This window comes from Botryllus schlosseri, chromosome 8 (assembly GCF_051294905.1).
Source record: "Botryllus schlosseri isolate E-star chromosome 8, Bs_hap1, whole genome shotgun sequence".
NCBI lineage: Eukaryota > Metazoa > Chordata > Ascidiacea > Stolidobranchia > Styelidae > Botryllus > Botryllus schlosseri.
Window position 1 is genome coordinate 7,220,975 of NC_137243.1, and position 25,175 is coordinate 7,246,149.

Here is a 25,175-nt window from a genome sequence, read left to right on the forward strand (position 1 = left end):
CCGTCCAAACGCAATGAAACATTCCGCCATCAGTCCAACGAAAGGATTTATTATTCAGATAAGCAAAACAATTCCGTTCGCGACACGCGAAGGAAAAACAATGTCGCGCTTCCAGACCCGCGCTGTCTCGCCGAAAACAGCAGCAGATAAGACAGCGCCATAAGAACTAGTCCAAATACACCACAGGCGTATTCGCATTTCGCAAGCGAGCAAGAACCACTCAGCGGCAAGCAGTAATCCATCCGGAGCCGGATTTCGCGCCATCCGGCACCAACAGCTCTTGCCAGATCAGCGCACTCTTTTCTGCTGCCTAGACCTGTAGATATCTTTCGACGGTGGGGCGCCCGGCGCGCCTGAAGGGGCTGGCTTGCCTTCGCCGTCCGAGTCGTCAGGGTTTGCGGGCCGCTTTACCCCCTTGGATAGGTTGAGCATGCGATGGGGGTCGTAATCGCCCGGGGCGGAATTGATTACCTGCAGCCATTCTTTATCTGAAAGGGGAGGTTATGAGGCGTCAGCAGAGGAGGTCAAGGTAGTCATCGTTCATACTCAAGCAGAAGTAACTTAAACGTTAATTTATACTCAAGTACAAATCAAAGTAGAGATTTACAAGTAAAAACGTCTTCGTCAAAATTGCTACTTTACCTAGTAATTGAGTGGAGATTTACACCATTAATTCTACTTCTAAACTGAGTAGTGAAGCTGACCACTTCGATCACGTCTGGACAGTGGACAATGGACATTCATGTTCGATCATGTCCAGTGTACATGTACATGTACACTGGTGGACAGTTGCGACATATTCCCTAAGGGGCAGGGGGAAGGAAAATACAAGAAAAAGTGCCGGAAGAATCAAACGAAGTGCACGCACAAATCTAACAGCTTCTCAAGAGCAACTAATAGCGTCGCGCTAGTACTTGGCCAGACGGGGTTGAGGTAATTTCAACCTTGCGACATAGAGACAGATTGAAAGTAGCGAGAAATTGTTTGTTCGAAAAGTCGCTAGAATAAAACAAGACTGCCACCTACCGTCGGGAACCTTCCACTCGCGAAACCGTTCCAGCAGCTCGTCCATAATCGGAAACGGCCCGTTGAAACAGTCGGGAGGCGGTAGTTGACGTAACAGCGCCCCGGCGGCTGGGGGCTCCGGGAATTCTCCGCCGGGAACCGGGTGCAACCCAGGTACTGAGGAAAGATTTTAGAAATTTTAAAATTTGAACTGCATTAATTGGACACAACGCAATAAAATCAAAATATACAGGTAAAAGAGTCAGACATATGAAATAAACTTTAAGCTTAACTAAGTTGAAAATTCAGCCTAGATGCAACTGATACAGTGTTAAAATAGCGGCAAAAGCAACATGTCATAAGTGACGTAATGCAATTACGTAATAACATCATGTGATAACATCTTGCAACTCCACACTACGAATGATCAGCATTAATTTCGATTTTAGGCGGCATCTTGCTATTTTTGCGGGAAAATTTTATCGGCCTTGAAATAAAAACGGTCCGTAGACATATGATCATTGATCAATGAGCAATGATCAATGAGCATACGACATGATAGCATGCGACATTGGAGCATGTGGGTTAAATTTCGAGTTAGGATATATAAGGGTAAATTTCAGGCATCGGGTTCGGGATGTGGGTTAGTTCAGGGGTTATAAAGTCACGTGCTCAAATGTCGCGCAACCAATAAAATACTAAAGGCGGAGATCATGAAGTTAGCTTATCCGGGAAAATGTTAATCGCGCGATTAAAAACTGTTTAGTGTTCATCTTGGCAACTTACTTCGTTGGATTAAAAATTTCACCAAACCACTCGGGATGATCCTCGCGCGAAATCAACTTGATGCGTCACGATTAACAGTTTTAATCAGACGATTAGCATTCTCCCGGAAAATCTAACTTGTGATTTCCGGCCTAAGAGCTTCATTGACCTTTCCTGGACGGCTTAAAAGTATGGTACACCAGTTCAAAAACCGCTGCCCTAAAGCGTCAGCCAGAAACCAGTGACACTCATTACCTTGAAAAACATATTTAAGAAAAATGAAATAAATAATTACTCGGGTTGAATTTCGGTCGGTAAGGCAACATTTGAGCAAGATCCGGAACCGGCAGGCCCACTCCTACTTGCGTATCGCGCTCTTCGTTAGGCTGATTTGACGAAGTCTCGTTCGAGGGTTGCATCGACGCTGACGCACCCGTCATCACGGTTCTGGCTCGGGAGTCCTATTAAAACACATAACAGATTCAATCAGACAGTATTTATGGTGTGGTCTCTTTAAAGAGTGTGCGACTGTGCGTACCTTGTATCCGATGCTTTTTAATTCCTCTGGCGTGCACGGGAACAAATCGAGAAACCGATATCTGAATGGTAAAAATTGAATACGCGTTTGGCATACATTAAAATCGTGACATAGAAATCAGCGCACTTGCTCGCATAATATTCTACCTTGTGATATCATCATATGTTAAACATCGTTATCGTCAGACAACTCGAAGCTACAGACTATCCCGTGCGTGGCGTATCACTCTGTTAGCTCAACTCAGGGGTATGCAATTATATAGATCAGGATCATCTCGAACACGAGGGACGCGAGAAAAAATTTTGCGGCCCTGGCGATTGTTTTCGTGCCAGGGGTGAATTGCTATACTAGTAAATCACATTTTCACGTTCGGTGCGGAATGTCAGTATGCGGGGTCCCGTCAAATAAGGCCTACTTGCGTACTTGGAAAGACATTGAATACCCCTAATATTGACGTGCTGTGGGCCGCGACGTCATCACAAACCAGAATATTGGTCCGCCATTACTTTTGAGTTTGAGACTGTCACTGATGTAGATACATATCTGCAAAAAGCAAGGTTAGTTATTCCCCATGAAGGCTAAATGATATTTGGGTGCCGCGGTGACAATAACGGTGGATGTAAGGGGCCTTGAAACCGAGCGTGTTCGAATTCACTGAGAGCCTTTACTAAAGTTGGTCTGTATGTAATGAGAACGATTGATTACGTAGCTATCGAGCAGACAACAATCATTGCGAAACACATGGTTACTCGCAGGCTGCTATTGGAGAAAGCGCGCATCTAATCAGTAACTCTGACGTCGCACCGAGTTGCTCGCAATGCGGCAATTGCTTGCTGATTGCAACGGTGTTTTGAGCAGCAGTGCTGCATTCCCAGATGATTAACGTTTGCGAAGACTTAGTAATTCTAATACCGACTATGCGCCATGTGCGAAGGGATGAATTCCAATTACCAGGCATACACAATAAAACACTGTCGAACTTCGCACTCCTATATTAGGTATGATTGCCTGGGAATGCCGATGGGCGGAAATACAATTAATCTAGAGAAGGAAAACGTGTATTTCGCGTCGCGTTTTTATCCCCTCACGCTGCTTCGCCAACAGTACACATAATGATTATTTTTTTCAAGTCGCGCAAATTGGTCATTGGCAAGCAGCATTGTGCTTACGATGGAATTGTGGGTAAACCTAGCATACTCAGGTTCATTGACTATAGATAGCATCAGAAAAGAATCACGTAATGACGCGAAAGATTCCATCCTATCTCACCTGTCGACAAGGAGACACGTCGTCTTCTGATCGTACTCCTTCTTAAACGCTTCGAGCCGCCTCTTTTCGACCTTCAGCATCGACGACAGATCGCCCACGTTGCATTCAAACTCGAGATATTCGTCCCAGATTTTTCTGAAAGCGGTAACTATACAGTTAGAGAACAAGTCCGAGGCTGAATCAATCACACCAATAACATACCCGGACTTGTCAGGCGGCAGACTACCGGACGTCAAGACCCGTTCGAAAAGCACGCGCGTGTTGTTGTCCTCTGTACGCGAAGTCGAAAAATGTAGACACACAGAAAACAAATGCGTCACGTCATCGCGAGAGACTCACCGTTTAAATGAGACATGTAGTCGATGTAGGCTAATAGATAGTCGGGCTCGTCTCCGAAGCGCTTCAGACCGAGCTCGAATATTTTGAACGCGATTTGCTTTTCCTGTAATTGATCGGTTAAGGTGGTCACGGGCCAGTGGCGAAGTAATATAGGTAACTGTACTACTGACTCAGGAAGTGTTGTTATGTCACTTATACTTGAACATTGTTTACGTAAAACCAACTTTTTGAAATTTGTATTTTTAAAAGCAGTAGTTTCGAGTAGTTTGCATTAGAGGTCGACCGATATTGATTTTTGCAGGCCGATACCGATTATTATCGAGACCTTTACAAGGCCGATAACCGATAACATAGGCCGATATTACTATGGAAGGAACAGAGAGCCATTTCGCCAAAAAATATTATATATTAGGCAAGATGGCACTTATACATGCCTCAGTAAGGTGAACAACAAACGAGCTAACTGAAATTAAAAAGAGTTATTGCTGAATTGTGCAGTCATTGAAATTTGGGCTAACTGAAAAAGAAAACCGTGATGCAGAATTGCAGATCAGTCCAGTAGAGGTAGATTTTAGAGCAGGAACAGGAACCACGGTTTCTCTGCATAATCACACAGTTAACCTTGTCCTGCAAGCGTAAATCTGTCACGTATCGCCCTTTGCGTCGTCGATTTCTTGAGATTGAGAACACGGAGCATCGAATTTCCAATATTTTTGAATTTTTTTGATAAAAAATATCGGGCGCCCTATTGGCCTTCATAGGCCGATATCGATAACCGGGGGAGTTCCAAATATCGGCCTCGAATCGGTCGACCTCTAGTTGGCATCACTTTTCTGTTCGAAATTGTCCCATATCAGGGTAACTGATTACATTTACGAAGTCTCCACCGGGGCCTACGATATTAGGCTTCGGCTGCACCTATTAGTGCCAATGGTCACAAATGCACACTGCAATTTAAAAAGTAGTCACCTTTGATCAACTGCTAAAGGTATGCGACCAAATCTACTTTGAAACAACTTTGAGTAGTTTCCGATTTTTTATTACTTGAAGTACTTTTGGCATGTCTTTGAAATTGCTACTGCTAGTTGTAATTGAGTAAAAACGTATGGCTTCACTTCTACTTTAGTAGCGACGATGATTACTTTGTATACGACCCTTCGACCAAACCTACTTTTCAAACCATCATTTTTTACTTTCACTTAAAGCATGTTTGACTCGTCTTCAAAATCGTTAACTGTATTTGTAGTCAGTTTCACATTGGCACTAAGAGCGCACGCATGTTCCTACCTTCGTGCAGTAATACTCCATCAGCGCCGCCGCGACAAACACGTGATACCGCACTCTCTGGTCTTCCCGCGCTTTTTTGAACACCTGCCGGGCGACCTTGATTCCTTCGCCGCGCCGCGCGAATTTCATGTACTGGATGTAAGTCTGTTGACGGAACAAGGGTGGTCAGCGACCGGGTCTTTCTTGCCCACATCGAGAAATGTACCCGCTACCATCGCCAGTCAGGGTTAACAGTATCTCGGGGCTGTCCGACAGTCGCCAAGTCCACATTCAAGTCGAAATACAAGCAATTTTCAATGAACAAATATTAGACTTTACGCAAGATTACCGGACCTCGACCTGACATATCACCCTCGCCTATCGACACATGCGTCATTCATTTTCTTCCCTAGACGTTTTGTTATCCCTTATTTCTTTCCATCCAGTGTGCATGCCTTTTATTTACATCGCCTTGACCCATGTAATGTATGTGATTTCAAAGAATACTCCAACTCGTTTCGACACCTTCTTACATTTTCCTCGTATCGCAATCTCGCGATACGATAAAACTATTAACAAAGTGATATTGAAGTAACCACGAACTCGTCAAAATTTATGGCTTTTGACGCGATCGTCAAAGGTGTTCTGCACGAAAGTTATAATTGGCGGGCTGCGCTATCTCCGAAGATCACAACTTTACATTCCTGCCCAGAGGTGGCTAGTTACGACGTACCTGCACTTCTGCTTCAAGTACATTTGTATACTTACACAAGTTCCTCAAGCAGTTTCTAGAATGGATCAGTATTAGGCATTACGGGATGGGGGTTAGGTTAGGACAGTGGTTCTTAAGCAGTCTCAAGGGTTCACCGGAGGTCTAAGGCACAAACCCGTCTCATACAGCAGAAGCAACACTGATTTGTCGTGAATATTCATTGCAGTCTTTTGCCTTGCGCGAAAATCAAGTTTTAATGGCTTTGTTCTATAAAAAATGTTGTTAATGCACATTTAATTTTATGCATCAGCATTGCGGAGTGTGTTAGATGTGTAATGCTACTTTTGTTTTTGTGGCTAGGCGGAAATTTGGGGTTGGCTAGGTTAGTAAACGTTAAGGACCGTTGGGTTAGGCGTTGGTTTGGGTTAGATAAGGTCAGGGCTATGAATGGTCCCACGATCACCTAACTCCAACACCAACACTAAACCAATCATGAACGCGTAGATCTCCGTAATGCATATATCGAGTTTCGCAGCAAAACACATCAGTTAACAATCAAACGATACACTATAAATCTGACATGTTCGCGTGGAACATTGATTGCTGACGGTCATAAGTACCGCCTCCCGACGGATGTAAGAAAGCACACTAGACCCGCGGCTGCCTACCAAAGTCTGGTCGATCTCCTTGCATTCAAGCAGTTTCTCATAGATGCTGTGGACTTTGTCAATTTTCATTCTGCCCTCTTCGAAATCCGCGTACGCAAAGTGAAGCAGCATGTTGTTACGCATCAAATTAGAAATGGCCCGCTCGTACATGGACGCGGCCTCGTCGGCAAGTACTTTGCTGCTGCTAGTGTCCTAAACAACGGGAAAGGTGCTTTACGAAGGCGTAGACTTGGCGGCAACCGCTGACGCTCATACCCCCTTGTCGCTCATTCGCTTGCTGCTTTCCACGAGATACTGGGCGGCTTCGTACCACACGTCGGGGTGCTGGCCGAGACAGAGCAGGCACTGTTCGTACGCGAACATCACTGTAAAAGGATAGTTTCTAGTCACGCCTTTGGGTGGATGATGAAGATACAAGGATGCTATGCTGTGATGTCAGATTCGCGATCGTACCGAAAATATGGAAACGTTTACTCTATTTCCAGCAATCAGCTGCGTACAAGGATTGGCGATACTTGTTAGTTAGTATTCAACGGTGGTCCTGGTCAGTAACGATGTACTTCTACTTGTTTCTGATAACTCAAATAGGATTTATCTACTTGCCATACTTACACAGAAATTTACAGCATTGCTTCAACTACTTGATTGGCAACATTGACTACTTTGACTAAATCAGATGTGTACTTTCAAGGATGTGAATCCCACTACTTTGACCACCTCTTAGCATTGTACTGACTATGCTGGATTCATATTATACATATATTGGCAGATTTAAGGCGGCACTTTATCTCTTACCACGCTTTGTTTGCAGATTCAAATCTTCCGTCCGCATCGGATTCTCTTTTTCCCATTCGATGTATTTTTTCCACAATGACACCTAAGCAGTTCGGCGTTACACTTCATTACAATCATATCAATCGCCGAAACCACCTACTTGTTTCATTTCTTCTTGGTTGGCGGGGTTAGGCGGCGTGGCCGGGTTGTTTTTCTGAAGGCCCCTGGTCATCGCCTCGAACTCTCTCGTCACCCTGCGGGCGCTGATGTAGCCGTGCGTGCGGTCGTCCACCATTTTCTTTGCGATGATAGGATTGATGCTCTGCAAAAGTAATGGTATGACGTCCGGACTGATATCGACCTATGCAATCAGAGCAATGGCGACATTACTCTGCCTTTATTTGTCATCTAGTTTGTGGGGGTGGTCAAAGTAGTTATGGTTCAAGCATAGAATAGAAATAATGCCGCAAATTGTAACGATTGCCAAGACATGTCAAAGGTACTTCAAGTGAGAGTAGAAAATGAAGATATGAAAACAAAAGTACTACAGTAAGTGGTCGTAAAAGTATTAAAGTAAGGGTCGCAGCCTTTTAGTAGTTAATCGGAGGTGACTGCTTTTGTGAATGTAGGGTGCATCTTCGCCACTCACGCAAAACGACGAATGACACTATCACACTAAGAACATATGCGATTTTCGAAATAAATTCAGTTCTGCGGTAAAGGGGCTGCTTTGCCCAACTGGTGCGACGATTTCACCATAGTGTCCTATATGATGTGGACACAATACTAAACTCCGTTACAATGCAACATTCGAGGCTGATTTTGGGGGGTTCCAGTGCCACGAGCATATTAAAATTTATATTTTCACAATCAGTACCGCGGTAGCTTTCGATTGATACACGTTTTATCAAATTTAATGCACGGCAAACCGGTCAAAAACTACCGTCAAATTGCTTTTAGCCAAATGTAAAGTGTATCGTAGACCAACTTCACTGAACAGTGAGATTTGCTTGTGTCCACAGCATAAAGGACACTATGATTTCACTTATAAAGGTGATCCAAACACACACCAAAACAACTACCTACTTTACAAAATCCAAAATAATGAAGTAGTTTTGTCTAAAAAAAGTTAAGTAGATGTGGTAGTAGTCTAAAAACATAACCACTTGATTAAGTAGCGAAAGTAAGCCAATTATACCGAAAAATCAGAAAAATCAGAGCTATTTCTTTATTGACGACGTCTGGCAATATTCCTCCACTTAAAACTTCTGTAACATCTGAAGGTTATGAAGTGTATAACAAGATAACTACAAATCTTTGCATCCGCCCAAATTCTGCCAAACACCCGATGACCTCAACGCACCTGCTCATAGGCGTTGTACTCCCTCCACAGTTGCTCTATATTCAGCATGGGATTGACGCAGCCTCGCTGGTACACACGTCGAACTGCGGTGATCCTTTGATTTTCCGCGTAAGAGCCCACGGCTTCACTGCAATGCAAGACTTCGGCGTTACATCATGTTTACATAAGCAAAGCGAGCAAAGAACAACAGTGTGGAAAATACATTAAAACAGACGACGAAACACAAATTGTAGAATCATAAACACGAAATATTCCGGAGACTTCCCCACATCGGATTCCTTACACGGATTTCAAGAAAGCAATGTAATCGGCCCAAAGCTGGTAAGACATGATGTCCATTCCGATCTTTTCAATAGCAAAATCATAAGCCTGAGACATCTTCTCTCTGTAAAAAAAAACGGGTTAGTCAGTGAGTTTCTTCGACAGTGCGCTTAGCTAGCAAACCTGTACGAGGACAGCCCGCTCTTCGTTTCTTTGACGTAATTTAAGTAACATTTCCACAAGTCAATGTTGAGCACCTTCATTAGACACCTCTGAAATAACTTCTCGACTTTTTCGTAATTTCGCGACTTCATCTGAAAGGGATTGTCGCCGAATTAGAACGAATCAGACGCGGTAACTTGATACCAAATTATGACCCGCAATATTGTGATATTTACCTGGTGAGTTCGTGGAGACACACTTCACATCGGGAATAGGTGAAAATATACTCTACAGTGAGCGAGGAACTATATTTGTGTCGATCTTGTAGTTATAACTATACACTGCACTTTGTCCACTAGCTAAAATGCATGGAGTAACACTCGCCTCGATTTGGAGCTGCTTTGTGTCATATGTACTGTCTACGTTACAAGATATCATGACATCACTGAATAGTCAAAATTGTTTCCACCCAAATTTCAATTTCAGTACCGCCAAGCTCATAGCGAACAAGATTTACGTATGAGTTTGTGCGTAGCAGTTGCCACGCGATTTATGACAAGACGACCACCATTCAGGGTACCGTAGTCAGGAAAGGAACTAGGTGGTGTCTTGCAAATTTTCGATTGTGTTTAAGGGCGTAGCTAGTCGGAAAAGGAGGCTTTTAATGCCGGTCATTCTTTTGAAATTAATTTGTGTAGCACCGCCGTAGCCGGATTATACCGATACTACAACGATCAGAGATAACTATCCTTGTGCTGACAGCTCAACACATATAGAGAAGCACGATCCGAAGTCGACAACGCGCGTGGATCATGTTACAACACAGCCGGAGATGTAAGATTTTGCGAGTGGTTGAAATATGCATCATATGACTCGCTGTCATACCAGATTTCAAATATCATGATATTCAAGGCATAATATTTTATGCGGAGAAAGTCGAAACCACTTGTAGCAGTCTTGAGTAACGAACTATTTCATAACTGGTCTGCAGTACATCTACTGTTCGTGCTGTCTTATTTCATAAAGAATTATGTTCCTTTCGCATCGGTTGACAGCGGCGCTCTGCACATCTAGATTAATTTCGTTATGCCTTATGCGTTGTCAGTTTAGGATCAATATGCTGTCAGCAAACTCAAGATAGTACAGCTACCCAGAGTTAAGATGGTGAATACCATTATACAATGTAGTGTGTGCTATAGAATCGCCAATAAACATGAAGCTCGCAACAAATTTCCCCACCTCCAATGCGTTGCTTTTGTGTCGCTGGCGGAGTAAATTACTCTCATTCTCACAGACGAGAGAAAAAAGGCATCATCGTATTGTTGTCAAACGCGCGTGGCTAATTGTTGATCAGTGCGAACAATCGATCATGCCAATTTGATATTTTAACATGAGATGCATTCGAATTTGCCTATGAGGTTGCTCACACAAACGAAACACCCCTCTGCCTACATCTCTATTAGTTCATCAATGTGAACAAAATCTCCAAAATCAGCATTAAAAATGCTTGCTGTGGCTTACTTTAGCCACATACATAGACATCGTGGTTCATACGCGACGGACGCGAGAGATTGACAGTCAACGTCAAGCAACGATGCTTACAGATACCTGAGAGCCGGCTTTTATCAAACAAAACCCGCCAACCTAGTTTGTACCAATAAAAGGAGTTCGTGTTTTATCTAAAAATAGTACATTGAGCTTAAGCCTCGATTGCTGGAATAGTCATGCCGGTGACGTCATATTCGGTGCTACGATTGTTATTTGTTGATATACATTATACAATGTTATCTTCTTTTCAATTCTCTAGGATCTCTACTCTAGTTTCCGACGATTACCTCTGGCGAAAGTCAGCCCTAAATATTCGGGTTTACTACAATATTAATATAATATTCAATTGCCTGTAGCCTGCAGGCCTACCAAGACGCCATCGGCGAAATCCACAATAGATAAGCAACGTCGATCGGATACTTGTCCTCGGCTTCCGCTCAGGCATGGCCGCGCCTACTTATTCAAAATTCGACGCAATGCTGATTCGTAGTTATATTTGAAAGTACAGCATTGTCAGCCGTAACGCGACATACTGGTGGCTATATCGTAACCAGAGGTGGTCACTGGTCAGTAACGAAGTACTACTTATTGAAGTAGCCTACTTAAAGTAGATTTTGCCTACTCGCACTACTTACCAAGTAGTTATGATTTTCGACCACTTCTACTTGACAGTTTTCAGTTTTTTGGACAAAAATAGGCGTAGAATAGCTACTTACTTGTGAACCGGCACTCCTATTTCTACTTGAGTAGAAATTCCGGCGTTACTTCTACTTCTATCTAGGTAGCGACGGTGACTACTTTGACCATCTCTGATCGTAACTAACGCAATCCAGAAGGATAATAACAGAATGGTCAGTGCGATGCCACAAGGTTGTCGCGAATGGAAGCGATAGCGAAATCACCACAAAAGATCTTTGACCTTCCCGAATTTTGCAACTATGTATTGCAAGTAGGGCTGGGCACAATGATTCGAGTACTCGAATCTGAATCGACTATTAATTTTAATGATTCGAGTGGAGTAGTAAAAGACGATTTTTTCGAGCACCGAAATTATACGCTCCTCGCCACTGAAACTTCATTTATCAAGGAGAATTATAGTTTCGATACTAATTTTCACTGTTGAAGCCTTGAAACCTTGATTGGCCGTAAGGTAGCACACGAAACATATACGAACGTAACTGGATATAGCACATTTCCGAAGTCATGATCATCCCACAACATTGTCACTAAGTGAGTAAGTGCAGTATGGTCGAAAAAATACCTAAGTATCTTCAATGTGATGGATAACAGTATGGTTACCATACGTCCTCTTCTAAGAGGATTTGTCCGGTTTTGCAAGTTTGAAAATTTTGAAAAAGTGTCCTCTTTTCAGATTTCCAAAATATGATAATCCTAGATTACAGGCATAATACTCTTTGTGGCGACAAAAAGGTACATATGTCAACCATGGCATGTTACATTTTCTTATGACGTCATAATGAGGGATACTTGATTACTCGACTCGAAGCATAATACGTGATTTAGAATCGAATCACTCAGGTACTCGATTTTGCCCAGCCCTAATTGCAAGGCTTACGGTGTATTGAAATACTATTGTATCGACGATAAAATTCGCATTACGTTCAAATCCTGCTCGAAAGAGACACGAAAGGAATAGAGAAGGTGTGATATTGGATTTTATCCGTATTAGAAGATGAATAAGCGAGCGTGAACGCTAGGATTGATAGCCTTTGCCAAGTCGATTGATTCGACCGCTCCTCATGGCTATTCAATATTCATTATATCGCACCGTGTCTTGAGCACAGCATTGTGCAATGTGCATTCGCGTCCTGACTTGTAATAGTAAACTGAGTTTTGAGTTTGCCTGGTTTTCTAAACTGACCATAACTCCCGAGCATTAGCAAAAACTATGGGTATACAATCTACACAGGTAGAAAGTGTTAATTTTGATGTGTTCTTCAATGACAATTATCAAGAAATTATATTGTCGCGAAATTAATACTTGGATAAAAATATGCAACGACTCGGTGTGCCAGTGTGTACAGAACGCGAATGCCCAGATAAGAGCGCGAGATGACCGGGAAATTCCCGACTTGGTCGAGTCGCAAAGCAGTAAGAGAATGAAAGAGCGAGACAGAATTACAGCATACAGAAGTTCGAAGTACTTAAGTAGTTTTCCTTTATTTCTGGTACTTACTCAAGTAGATTTTTTTCGCTACTTCTACTTCGCAATATTTTGTGAAATACAGTTTTTCAAGTAGAAGTAGTTTAATCTTTCAATAGGAAAGATAGCCTAAAGAATTTCGGGGCTGTTGTCACGTAGTACCGACATTCTATTTTCATAAAAGTCATGTAATACCCAGAATTTTAGCTGCGCTTTGCGCACAGTAGATATGGACTCACAAATATGTTTTAACGAAAGTATCGCTGAATATAATTTAGATACAGGGTTGCGTGGTTCTGTTTACACCGCATTGTCACCTTTATCAAATATTTCATGCCACATGCCACCTCATTTTGTCGCTTGCGTCTTATATTCTCTGCATTACTTTTCATTCAGTGTGCAATGTGCATGCCTCTTATTTACTTCGCCTAGGCTAAGGTGGGTGTCTGATCTTAAAGGCTACTCCAAGCTGTTTAGACACCTTCCTATCTTTTCATTGTATCGCAGTCTTGTGATGTTTTTGAAACGATGAAAATATTATTAAACCTGATTGATTGATTCATCACAGTAAGTATTGCCCCCATAACGTTTGCAACTACCGTTTTGCAATCTAGCAATTTCCTATTATACCTAGCACCCCATGACGTGTCCTAATCTGGAAAAGTAGACTTTGACTTTTTTAACGTTAGACCTGTTTTAGCAGACCGCCCTTGAAACTTTCTGGACAAGACATGAAAAATATTTTATGGTTTTAGAGGTAGTATTCGCATTTTTCTTCCAATTACGAGTATTATACGTTGAGTTCTACTTATAGTTTTACTTCTTTTGTCAGGAGAACATACATGTTGAAGCATAAAAACAAGTTGAGTAATGCCTTATATTTCCGAAAATAAAGCTATCCACTATATGGCAGTTTTACGATCTGCCTTATTTCTAATTAACGCATACTAATCGCGCAAAGTGTTCAAAGCCGTATCCGACACAACTTCTCCGTATTGCTCTTCGACTGGACTAGGGGCCTTATAATATGGGGGAGGGCGCCATGGCATGATATTCTCTAAAACGGGGTTTTCGAGTCATCAAAGGATTAGTATCGCATTTCCATATCAATACTATCATTTACATCCAATGATGTAGTCGACTGCTTATTCTGTCAAAGATTGACACCTCCTGGGATGCATCAATATGAATCAGGCTATTTACACCTACCGCATATCTTAGGCTTACCATATTTTGGAAATCTAAAAAGAGGACACTTTTTCAGAAATTTGAGACTTGCAAAACCGGAGAATTCTCAAAAACCGGTGAATTTTTCCCACTTTGTGATCGGTTGACTAAAAAAAAAGGCATCTTTTCCGCTCAGAGCTCAAAATACTGTTTTTATTTCCGCATTGCTAGGTGGATGACTAAAAAAAAGGTCATCTTTCCGCCCGTTTTTCACTCCGAAATACCCGCCGGAGCGTCACTTCTGTGCTTATTTACGGCATATCACTCGCAATTTGCTCTAAACCTGACCTAAATTTTCAAAAAAGAGGACAAAAGGGCGTCCTCCGAGGACACTTTAAAAAAAGAGGACAAATCCTCTTAAAAGAGGACGTATGGTAACCCTAGCATATCTCCATTTGCAGCTTTTGACAGTCCGTGCGGACTAATTACGATCGTTCTCACATCTACTTACTACTTTAAAGTCAGTCAATTCTACTTCTACTTCAAGTAGTTTTAGGTTGCTTATGTAAGAAGTACTTCTACTAGTACTTGAGTAGATTTTTTTCGTCGTTACTTCTACTTGAGTAGCTTTCATGACTACTTTGACCACCTCCATTGCAGAGTCAAGGAACGTGGTTTTCGTCAATAACCTAGTCTCGGGAATGCAAGCGTCGACAGATATATCGCACCGCGACTGTTGCTCAAACACAACATTCCAGTCCTTCGCAAAATTCATAAATCAATGGCCAATCACACAGCAGAACAATGACATTTCAACAATTTCCAGCTAGACCCACGCCGCACAGCGTAATGTTTCGCACTGTACAGTACACCAATCAGCTATTCATACTCAATGGATTACAAGTATTGATCCTCTTTAGTGTGCAGATTTTGCTCTTCCTGGAACTTGGTGATTTAATTGGGCAGAGAAGAGTATGCCAGTTTGTATGCTGTGCGACTATCCAAGCCAAGTGTTATCGTCGGTAATATATGCAGAGATGACCATGACCAATGACCAAGTGTACTTGCAGTAGTCGAGTGGCGATGCATTGTGACCACTTTTTAAAACCAACTTCTTAGTTTCTGATCTAGTGAAGTTGAGAGTAGCTTGTAGATATATTGCCATGGCCGGTTGATGTAGCTTCTATATCATGGTGAAACAAAATCATTTTGAAAATCACAACTGTTTTTTTTTTCATTAATTAAAACATGTACCTGCAGCTGTCGCAAAATTGTATATTGCGCGCTGTAATCAGCGATTGGCTAACAAAGCCAGTGAACGTGATCCCTCGTTACAATCTACTTTTTCTAGCATTAACTTAGGCTACTTGAGTAGAATTGAATTGCTACTTGTAAAAATTGAGTGGAAACTCAGTTATTATCTCTGCCCGTGTATCATCAATGAGCTTAACCACGTCTGTATATCTATTGTAGTATCTACTACTACTACCGTTCAGAGGTCAAATGCATGTCATAGGCTTAGTAGGAAAATGAAACATATCTGACTCTATTGCCAAATGCATTTCCATGCCCGTTAAGTCCCTTTCTAGTCTCACGTCACACTCATGATAATGCATAATTCAGTGACTTAGCCCACTTAGGAGTTCACACATTATCCAATTATACATCTGCAGACGAAAATTTTTATGTCAACAAACTTCCACACCTTTGGACTCCCGACAAACCATAGACAAACATGTCTCATGCAACACAAACTCATTCTTTTCCACTATTAAAGTTATACTCCCTAACCTAACTATCAATCTATCATGACAACCAGCCTTACTCCAACATTCCCCTGACAATTACCTACTGAAATTCAAGATCCTCCCATTCTGCGTGTTATACAAACGAAGTCATCTATGTGCGCATTCACGAAAATTTAATATCATACTCGAAAATATTCAAAATCAGTAGGATTTGTGACACCATAAAACGCACATTGATAACGTGTCATACTAGATTTCAATGGTTAAAATCATTGACTAATTGTATTCCAAATATAGTCTCAACACAATCACATAGAACCACTATCCTATCTGTTCCTGACTTGCAGCCCTGTCTCAAGATCATGATGAAAAGTGCAGGAGTACTGTGGGTCAATTGAGAGGCATGGCTCTACTGGAAGATAGTTGAAGATATATCCTGCCTGCAACTTTAAAGAGATTTTTAAGAATTGGGATAGCAAGCAGAGTTATCCAAGCAGCACACACAAGGAAGGATGATGGTAATTCACCACTACGGATCTCAAAAAGAGCTTTATACTAGGATAACCATATTTTGGAATCGGGAAAGGACACTTTGACCAAATGAGAAAAGTTGATCAAGACTGAAAACAGCAAATTTCGCTATTTTTGCTGTTCAATTTGTGAGTTGACTAAAAAATGAAGGTCATCACTTTCGTTCGACTCGCACTTTTTACTCAAATTTGGTGGTGTTGACTAAAAAAAGGGTCGTCCCGCTCGTCTTTGCTATTTAGTGTCATTTAGCCCATTTTAGCTCGAATCTGTCCATTATCCTAGCTGTAAAGGAGGATGAATTGCTAAAATGGAGGACATTTAGGCGTCGTCCGAGGACATTTACAAAAACCTGAAAAAGGAGGACAAATACTACTAAAGGAGGGTCTATGGTAACCCAACATTATACAAATGACTGCAGTGTGCTTGTGGAGAACATTTCTTCCTCTGAAAGAATTCTTTTCCGACTATGTTTCAGGTGAAGATAATTTCACATCAAGCATTTTGTCTGGTAACATTGAATTCGCAAACCCTCGACTAAGCACTTATCTCACTGCCATTGCATGCATTGAGCTCTCTAAAACGTTTTGCAGTCAAAGTTGACATTCAAACTACAGAAGGGATGTTTGGATGCTCAAAGGCTTTGAGATTAGAATGACCGCTATCAATAGACTCACAAGTCGAGGAATTTCTTCTGAAAGATAATAGCAATAGTAACAAGGCTGTGATCATCCTGAACGAGAACGTGACCGTACAAAACATTTCCTTCGTGTAGAACCATTTCGCAAAAAGCATGCTCGAAACAAGGAGACCATAAACAAATCACAACTATATCCCCACACAAATCTATAAGGTTGGGAAGACAGACTACTTAACATCGCAAAAGATGCACCAAGTCAAGGAAGAGGTGACAATACTCCGGATCGGGAACTTTCAATTATTCGCTGTCTTTCACATGATAACGTAGAAAAATACAGCACAAGCAAAGGTTTCTGGAGATCACATGACGTTGAAGAAGCCTGGCAATGCAGGGAAGCAACTGACTACAATCTCTATCCTTCGCTAATTCTGCTCAAAGTAGCACACATACAAAATGAGTTAAAAAAAGAATCAATATGTATACATATCACACCTCGTGCTCTATATAAATCCGCCAGTATCTTCCAGCGCTTGGAAACTGCGAAACGAGTCTTTCGTATATTCTTCTGGCCTTGTTTATGGAACTTGTCTATCAAAAGTGAAATGCTATTATTATACGGATGATGAACGTGTCGAAGTGTAGACAAGAAACAAGTTCATAAAACAGATTCTGATTCAATCAAGATCCCCACAAATACCTGAGCTTCTCGTATCAAAGCACTCCAAGATTCAACATCGTACGGAGAGGTCTCTAGCTTTTTCTCAATCTTCTTTATTCTTTCCGGAACATATTCCTGCAATAAATACACTCATCATTGATGAATATTGGTGACAAAGATATCACGGGTACCATTTCCTCAGTCTTTTTCTCCATTGCTTTCGTCACTACTGTAATCAACAGCAAGTTAATTAATAGAGCTACATCATAAAGTAAAACAAAATCATGAGCACGAGCAGTTGGACAGTACTACAAAATCTGCGGATGAAGCAATAACTTCGAATGTTCACAGAAATTGTGCAGGTTAACTCTAAACGGCGGACCGCGGAACACGTATTATTAAACGGCGGACTGAGCGGACCATTACAAAATAGCTCAAATCTAAACGGCGGAACTGGCAGACCGCGGAACTCGCAATACTAAACGGCGGACCAGGAGGAAATGAGGACCGAGCGGACTATTACAAAGACCACAATGTAAACGGCGGACCGCGGATCAGGCGCAACAGATTACAATGTAATGACAATTAAAAGTTTATTACATAGTAATGAAAAACATATAGTACCAGGGATGTCTACTTCTAGACATCCGTGTAGGTTGTCCGACAAATGACCAGACCATGCGATACAGCTGAAAACGACAGTTGAGCATCTGACACTTTAGCATGCATCACTTCAGCATGTGACCCAACCCGAACCCAAAACAAAACCCTGAAATTAACCGCTATATACATCATAAACCCGAGCCTTACCCTAAGCTAACCGTAAGTCCAACCCTAACCCGCAATTTTACCCACATGCTCACATGCCAATGAAAATCGTCCATGCTCCAATGCCCAGCGCATAAGTGTAGTATGCTATAATGTCGCATGCTCATGTGTATAGTACAAAACGACATGGAATAAAGCGAAATTGTGTCGTAACTAGAAGTTAGAGAATTACATTACTTGACAAAATGACACCACTTGACAATTTTTTAACAAAATATAAGCTTCAACAAAGTCCAGGAAAAATAAACTTGGGAAAATTATGAGATGCGCCTGATCCGTGGTCCGCCGTTCACATTGCGAATTTTCTGATGTTTAGTATTGCATGTTCTGCTGTTCAGATTTGATCTATTTTGTTATGGTTTGCTCGGTCCGCAGTTCCGTCGTTTAGTATTGCAAGTTCCGCAGTCCACTCATTCTGCCGTTTAGAGTTGCCCCAACTGCGCATGGTCATCAATGTTGACGGAATCAATCAAGATCAAATGGTAGTCATTCTCAAAATTTAGGAACTGAGTCGATAACCTTGTGGTTTCTTAGCAATTTTAAATTTAAATCAGGGTTCCTAAAGTTTTTCAGCTTGTGACACACTATAAAAATCATAAAAGCTAATATGAGAACTCTTAAAAGAGAAAAGTTGCTTCAAAAATGTTTGTTTTCGCATGGTAATTCGATGGATTTGCTTGTTTATATGAATATATGACTGAAACAGGACCTCGACCGGGAATCGAGACACAGTCTCCTTTGCTGTTAGCAAGGACATATAGGCCCACCACTACAATAACTACATCAATTAGGCGGTACGCAGAACTAGCAGGATGGAAAGTACAAATTCAAGTAAATTACAACATAATAACACAATGACGTGGTAATTACCCTACTCTATGTGGCGAGATGGTGTGGTACGTTCCACAGTTGCAACACAAATGCGTTGTGAGTATAGTCCAACGGAGTTCAATCTAAAATTCATACTCAAGTTTTGGGGTCTGTCTAGGCTCTTTCTCACTATCTGATACATGTAACCCTTGCTATACAAGTTGGCAGATCAAGAATCATGTTAAAGAATATTGGGCTGCTGGTGTTAAATGACCAGAAGTATAGCCAAAACACAATGAATACCAAGGTTCAAGAATATGAAACAATTCCACAATTGGCTTCATAGTCACATGTCCTTATTTATCATCTATTGAATCATTCAGGGATTAGAGATTATCATCATCATCATCATCATTGGTTTAGTAGCAATTTTATCAGTTCAAGTTTATCAGTCATTATTTTATTTAAATTTGGTGCAAGCGCAAGGTACCGTAACAATAATGCATATTTGCATTCATTTGACGTTGGTGCTTCGTGCTTGCAATACAGCGACTCATTTTGACTGAGAGACACATAAATGAGATGACTACAGTAACCTGAGATTACCGGACCTCGATCTGACATATCAACCTCGCCTACCGACACATGCGTTGTTTTTCAATTTTCATCACTATAGTTGTTTAATATTATCCCTTTGTTCTTTCCAGTTTCCATCCAGTGTGCATGCCTCTTTTTTACATCACCTAGGCCCAGGTGGGCGTCTGATGTCAAAGACTACTTCCAGTTCTAGTCATTTCGATAGCTTCTTATCTTTTCATTGTATCACAATATAGTGGTGTTTTTGAAAGGATAAATTATCAACAATTAACTCATACTCACATACCCTCTCCATTCAAATATTCTCACGTAGGATTAAAATGGCATCCAAATACGCTTACATTTGCATCACGGTGTTAGAAAATAATAAATTCAAACGATTATACGCTGGCTCACTAATTACTTTCCACGCGGAAGAGCACGAGAGAATTAGAACGCCACATGACGACGAAGTCAAAATACGAAAAGCGCGCACCCGAAAGCTTTGCCATCCGGAATATCTCGACTGCTTTGGGATTACCGCACGGGTGAGCTAATCAGCTTGCAAGTCGCAACTACTGAGCTGTATCAACGCTGTGAGCGATGGACTATCGATAACTAACCTACATACGCTGTCGAAACGACTTGAAGTGGTATTTTAAATGCCTACGATTGACAGAGTGCAGAATATTGAACACTTGATGAACATAATGAATGTGGCAGTGTCGGTAGGTGAAGTCGATGTCAGATTGTGACCAGGTAATCTCGAGAGCTGACTGGTATTTATATTCAGTAGAAACTGCATGTATTTTGACTTGATTGGGGACAAATACTCGACGACTGTCGGACAGCAGTCAAAATGCTGTTGCGCAGTAGTATACCGACAAGATAGCGTAATGGCGAAGGGTCCTGCTTCTTGATCGGTAGGTCGTGGGTTCGATCTCCTGCTTCGCGCTCATGCATTACTGGGATAGCATGGAGGGGTGGTGCATGACTTAGAAAGCCGTAAAGGCTATATCTGCACTTCCTTGTCCAGCGGCATTTGCACATCATGCACTCATGGTATGCATATGCACAGATCGTGTGTATGTGTATCATGAGTCGGTGTATATGCCGCAAAAAACATCAAGGACAAAAATAAACTACGTCCTTCCCTTTCCTTGTAGGCCGGCATATTTGATAGGGCGATGTGTTTTCATGAAATTCTTGCCGTAGATGCGGAACGACAAAGACGCCCGCGTGTTGTACTTGGTCTCCCCTGATTCCGATATGAAGAAGTGTTGAATTTTGCGGGTCAGTAACCGATACATAAACTTGGCCATTTCCAGCTTCATCATATCTTCGATGTCTAGCTGGAGTATCGATTTGTAAGTTGCATATCCGAGGCTCATTTGGGGTCCTGGCGATGTGCGGTAACTTACTTTATTAAGGGACTTTGATATAGGCTGGAACAAAGTGTTGGGAGGTCAGCACTTATGTGTATTTTCTACTTTTGTATGCATGTTGAACGAAACAAAGGTATTTTATTAAAGTCTATTCCCTATCTAAACGTATCTGTGTGTCTGATGGGAAAACCACTACCAAGTCGCTTAGGGTTACCATATTTTGGAATCGGGAAAGCAGGACACTTTTTCAAATTTTCAAACTTAGAATGCCGGAGAAAAATCTTTTTTTCCCACTTCGTGGTCGGTTGACTGAAAAAAAGTCGCTACCTCTTACCTATCTTTTCATTTGATCGCCTCTTGAAATGAAGAAATATCAATACACTGATCTGAACCATAAGAGCGATGATATATCATTGATATTGATACCTCAATAATTCTCTTGACTATATATCGATCTCAACTGTGCAAGACTCTTCTCAATGCTTCTGATAATGCCACTACATAAATACTACAAATCATGCAGAAAACAGCTATTATTTCAGAGAATAATACGCATAATACGTGTGTCAGCGTAATGTTGTCAAAGCCATAGCGTTCGGAGACAAATCCATGTTCACCACATCTATCATCAACAATTGACGCAAACATGCGCATAATAGCAACACTGGACAGGACATTCAAAACTTTCCTGGGTGCCAAATGACTTTCAGTCGCCCAACGAAATAATATGGATTCAATGATCTACTAATCTAGCATTGAAAATTAATTTCACAACTTAAAGCATGTAGCATGTATGTGGTACATTTTCCAGTCATTTATTGCAGTGCTTCGCAAACCCTAGTTATAATAATCCATAAAATGATATACTAAGCAAAGAAATTGTAATATAAAGGAGCTATTATTTGAAGACATGGGCATGTAGTTGTCGAGCGGCATAACTGCTCAGGCTATATTGAAGTCCAGATGCTACATAGCGTAACTCCATATTATCTAGGCAAGATGACAGATTCCAACACTGATGTTGACAACCACAAACACGCAAAACCATATGAAAAAAGTGTAAAAAAACAGAGTACCATACATAAAAGTATAAACATATGAATGAAAGCAAGTATAAAGTTATAATATGATTACCAGTAATACGAATCACTCAGTACCGCTAGTGACAATAATAAATGGGCAAAACGAATCATTTCAAGATTACAGAAAGAAGTAAAAAAGTACCCATACTAGACGTATCGTAAATATATCAATTTTGACAGAAAAACGCTCAGCTCATTGAGAGGTGTGATTGTCAAGCTTCGGAGACATACCGAGCCCTGCAAAATAATGTTGATTTTTTGTTACTTGGTCAATTGCACGGTACCAACAACATGTCTGACTACAGTCAGTGATGCAAAAGAACACTTTTGAGGAAAATCAAGTTGGATGCTGAGTATTTGACTGCAATGCAATATGCATCAATTATGTGGAACACACTGAAGAACTTCAACACAACACAGCCGTAAATGAAAATACCATAGGTTAGTTTAAAAAATTGTTAAGTTATGGCCTACAGCACAACGAAGACAATTCATAATGTTGGGAGAAGCCATGGGCTACTGACCGATTTCCAATTTGGAGATTTATGAAGTGATACTGCCATCTTTGTATAGCTGTCATTGTATTTGACTAGTGGTATGAATTTACTAGCCATAGTTCCACTCAAATATTGTAAGCTATATACTACAATATAAAAATGAGAAATAGCACAGACATATTATGGGTTTGTTAATTCGAAGTGTAGGACTGTGAATTTTGAATTCAAACTAAAGTTGGACATCTTTTGGCCAAGAAGATGATTCAGGACCCATCTCAGTTCAAGAATTGAAATTGACATACCTCACAAGTGGCAAGTTCTCAGCATCGTAACGCTTTCTAGTCTCTGCAGTTGTGTACGCAACTGAAATGTAAGCAAAGATACAATATTACTGTGAAGATGACAATGGAAGCAAAACATCTAGCGTAACTATTGGGCTTTGAATTGTTTCAGTGTCGGATCAATTTGAATTGCATCATATTTCGCCTTGGTAGCAAATCTTTTCAAATTGAATAGGTTGTTCAAATCTGGAGGGCCAGATACTATCTTGGCAGCAATGATGGCCTCAGACACTCTCTGGATGACTGAGCTGAGTCAGGAAGATGTAACAAAGGGGTTTCCACACTAATTAACTGCTTATTTTACAAACCAACCGATCCAAGCACCTGAGATTTATGATTAATGTAAGCTAATTTATTCTGGAAAACAGTCAGTTAAGGGATCATACCACTATTGGCATTTAATATTTGGAGCAGTGGTTCTCAAACATTCTTCGACACTCCCCCTTGATGATAGTAGAACATTTTGCACGCCCTTACACCAAAAAAATATTTAAAACGCAACCAGAATGTTTGCAAGATTCGTAACGCATAGTTTCGTGGCATGGAAAGTTATGACTGTTGGGAGACTTCTCAGATATGAAATTCGGACTACACACAGAGAATAATTGTGCTGGAGGTTGATCACATGGAGCACAAAAAAATTTTCAGTAAAAAACAATCATGTAGGCCTACAATGTGCTTACGGATATTTTATCGATTTTGGCATCTAATCCATTCTACTACCCCACTCAAACGCCCCTGATTATAAGCTAAAAAACCAATGGTGTGGGTTGCAACCGTTCGACAAGAGAATTATTCAATTGATTACTTTCAGGCTGCCATATAAAATACCCTTTTTAAGAGTTGCATTCTACAAAATGTGTCCTAATTGAACTCTGAGTGGCTACTTCGATGTTCAAAGCCAGTGGTTCCTTCCCAACCTTTTTCAACCCATCGCCCCCTATTTCAAGCTCAACACCGATCATCGCCCCCAAATTTTGTGTACTGAAAAATGGGCATACAAACTGTAATCACCGACGGGTTGACTAAAAAAAAAAAGTCAGCCATTTTGACGCGTCATCGCCCCCCCCCATCGCCTCCTTCACTGTTTTCGCCCCCTAGACTGCCAAATCGCCCACGTTGGGAACCACTGTTCTAAGCCATTTCGATATAACCCCTACTCAGATTCGAGAGGCATATTATGCATGCCATATGGCATGACTTTATAAGGAAATTTCTTATTTCTCTATAATTTTGTGCCCTTCTACGCACTCTACACAGATGCTTGACAGACAGACCCTATAGGCATCAGGTAACAGCCACAATGCCACATGCATTCACCAGTTACACGTAATTCAGAGTCATCTTCTGATTGGTGCAAGGTATGTTATCAGTCAAATTCTAGCATCAGTGCATGGATAGTACGACACATTTATGAGATTTAAAATATATACATTTAGGATTATTGCCGTCGTTGAAACTTGGAAGTTTCATCACCAATCAAACTCGAGACACATAACTTTTCTCAGGCAGCTTCCCCCCCCCCCCCACCAGAAAAAAACTGCTTTCTTGCTCCCCAGTTGGAGTTAACCACTGGTTTAGAAATTATAACAATACAAATAATCCAGTATAGATATGGTCACATGAATAGGCTTACCTTCTGCTGTATCGTCTTCCAAGACACCAATCAGATAGCACGATATTACAAAACCGAAACACTGCAAAAATAATAGGAGTTTATTGATTTATGATCTTCACAATTTCCTTACAAACACTAAAATGAAATATGGTTCCCATCTACCAGGTGTCAAAACATGGAAACACGGGATAGCTGAGGGAGATTGGGATGTATGACTGTGGATTACAGTGTACTATTGCACATAAGGGCTGTTGAAAAACAGTTTTTTCTTTCAAATTTCACTAGCTACATGATGAAATAATTATTTTAGCTAAAGCAACGCTGCACACCACATTTGGCTCAATTCCAGCCAGTAGAAGCGAGGTTCTTGCAGTAGAAAGTGGCGACCCCATAAAATTGTTAGGCTGTCAGTAGAGACAATGCACACCAAATTTGGCTCAATTCCAACCAGTAGAGGCTAGTG

At 41.2% G+C, this 25,175-nt stretch overlaps 2 protein-coding genes across 3 annotated transcripts in view; both read right to left on the reverse strand.

Moving 5' to 3' along the window:
* Nucleotides 1–29: 29 nt before the first annotated feature.
* LOC145444088 (cleavage stimulation factor subunit 3-like) lies at nt 30–17,894 on the reverse strand. The gene is made up of 18 exons (XM_080322011.1): nt 17,767–17,894; nt 17,615–17,710; nt 17,410–17,505; nt 9,144–9,274; nt 8,983–9,084; nt 8,700–8,826; nt 7,497–7,658; nt 7,358–7,439; nt 6,818–6,927; nt 6,563–6,754; nt 5,204–5,347; nt 3,917–4,019; nt 3,779–3,848; nt 3,578–3,712; nt 2,309–2,369; nt 2,066–2,231; nt 1,027–1,182; nt 30–488 (listed from the first exon to the last, which is right to left on the reverse strand). Exons 1-18 carry the CDS (start codon nt 17,788–17,790, stop codon nt 289–291), a joined length of 2,157 nt encoding a protein of 718 aa, XP_080178137.1. The 5' UTR covers nt 17,791–17,894; the 3' UTR covers nt 30–288.
* A 3,795-nt stretch (nt 17,895–21,689) lies between these two features.
* The window catches only part of LOC145444097 (sodium/potassium-transporting ATPase subunit beta-1-interacting protein 3-like), a 372,797-nt gene continuing 369,311 nt past the window's right edge, over nt 21,690–25,175 (reverse strand). For both annotated transcript variants that reach the window (XM_080322028.1, XM_080322025.1), the window contains 3 exons: nt 24,731–24,791; nt 23,056–23,116; nt 21,690–22,493 (listed from right to left, as the gene is read on the reverse strand). In XM_080322028.1, coding sequence (XP_080178154.1) covers nt 22,469–22,493; nt 23,056–23,116; nt 24,731–24,791 — 147 coding nt within the window. In that variant the 3' untranslated portion in view covers nt 21,690–22,468. The remainder of the gene's footprint in view (nt 22,494–23,055; nt 23,117–24,730; nt 24,792–25,175) is intronic.

Excerpts from the sequence above, each read along its gene's own strand:
- LOC145444088 (XM_080322011.1), bottom strand. The coding sequence starts at position 17,790 with ATGGAGAAAAAGACTGAGGAAATG. Across the intron at positions 8,827-8,982 it reads ATTGCTTTCTTGAAATCCGT|TGAAGCCGTGGGCTCTTACG; the intron begins GTAAGGAATCCG and ends CTTGCATTGCAG. Across the intron at positions 7,659-8,699 it reads AGTACAACGCCTATGAGCAG|AGCATCAATCCTATCATCGC; the intron begins GTGCGTTGAGGT and ends TTACTTTTGCAG.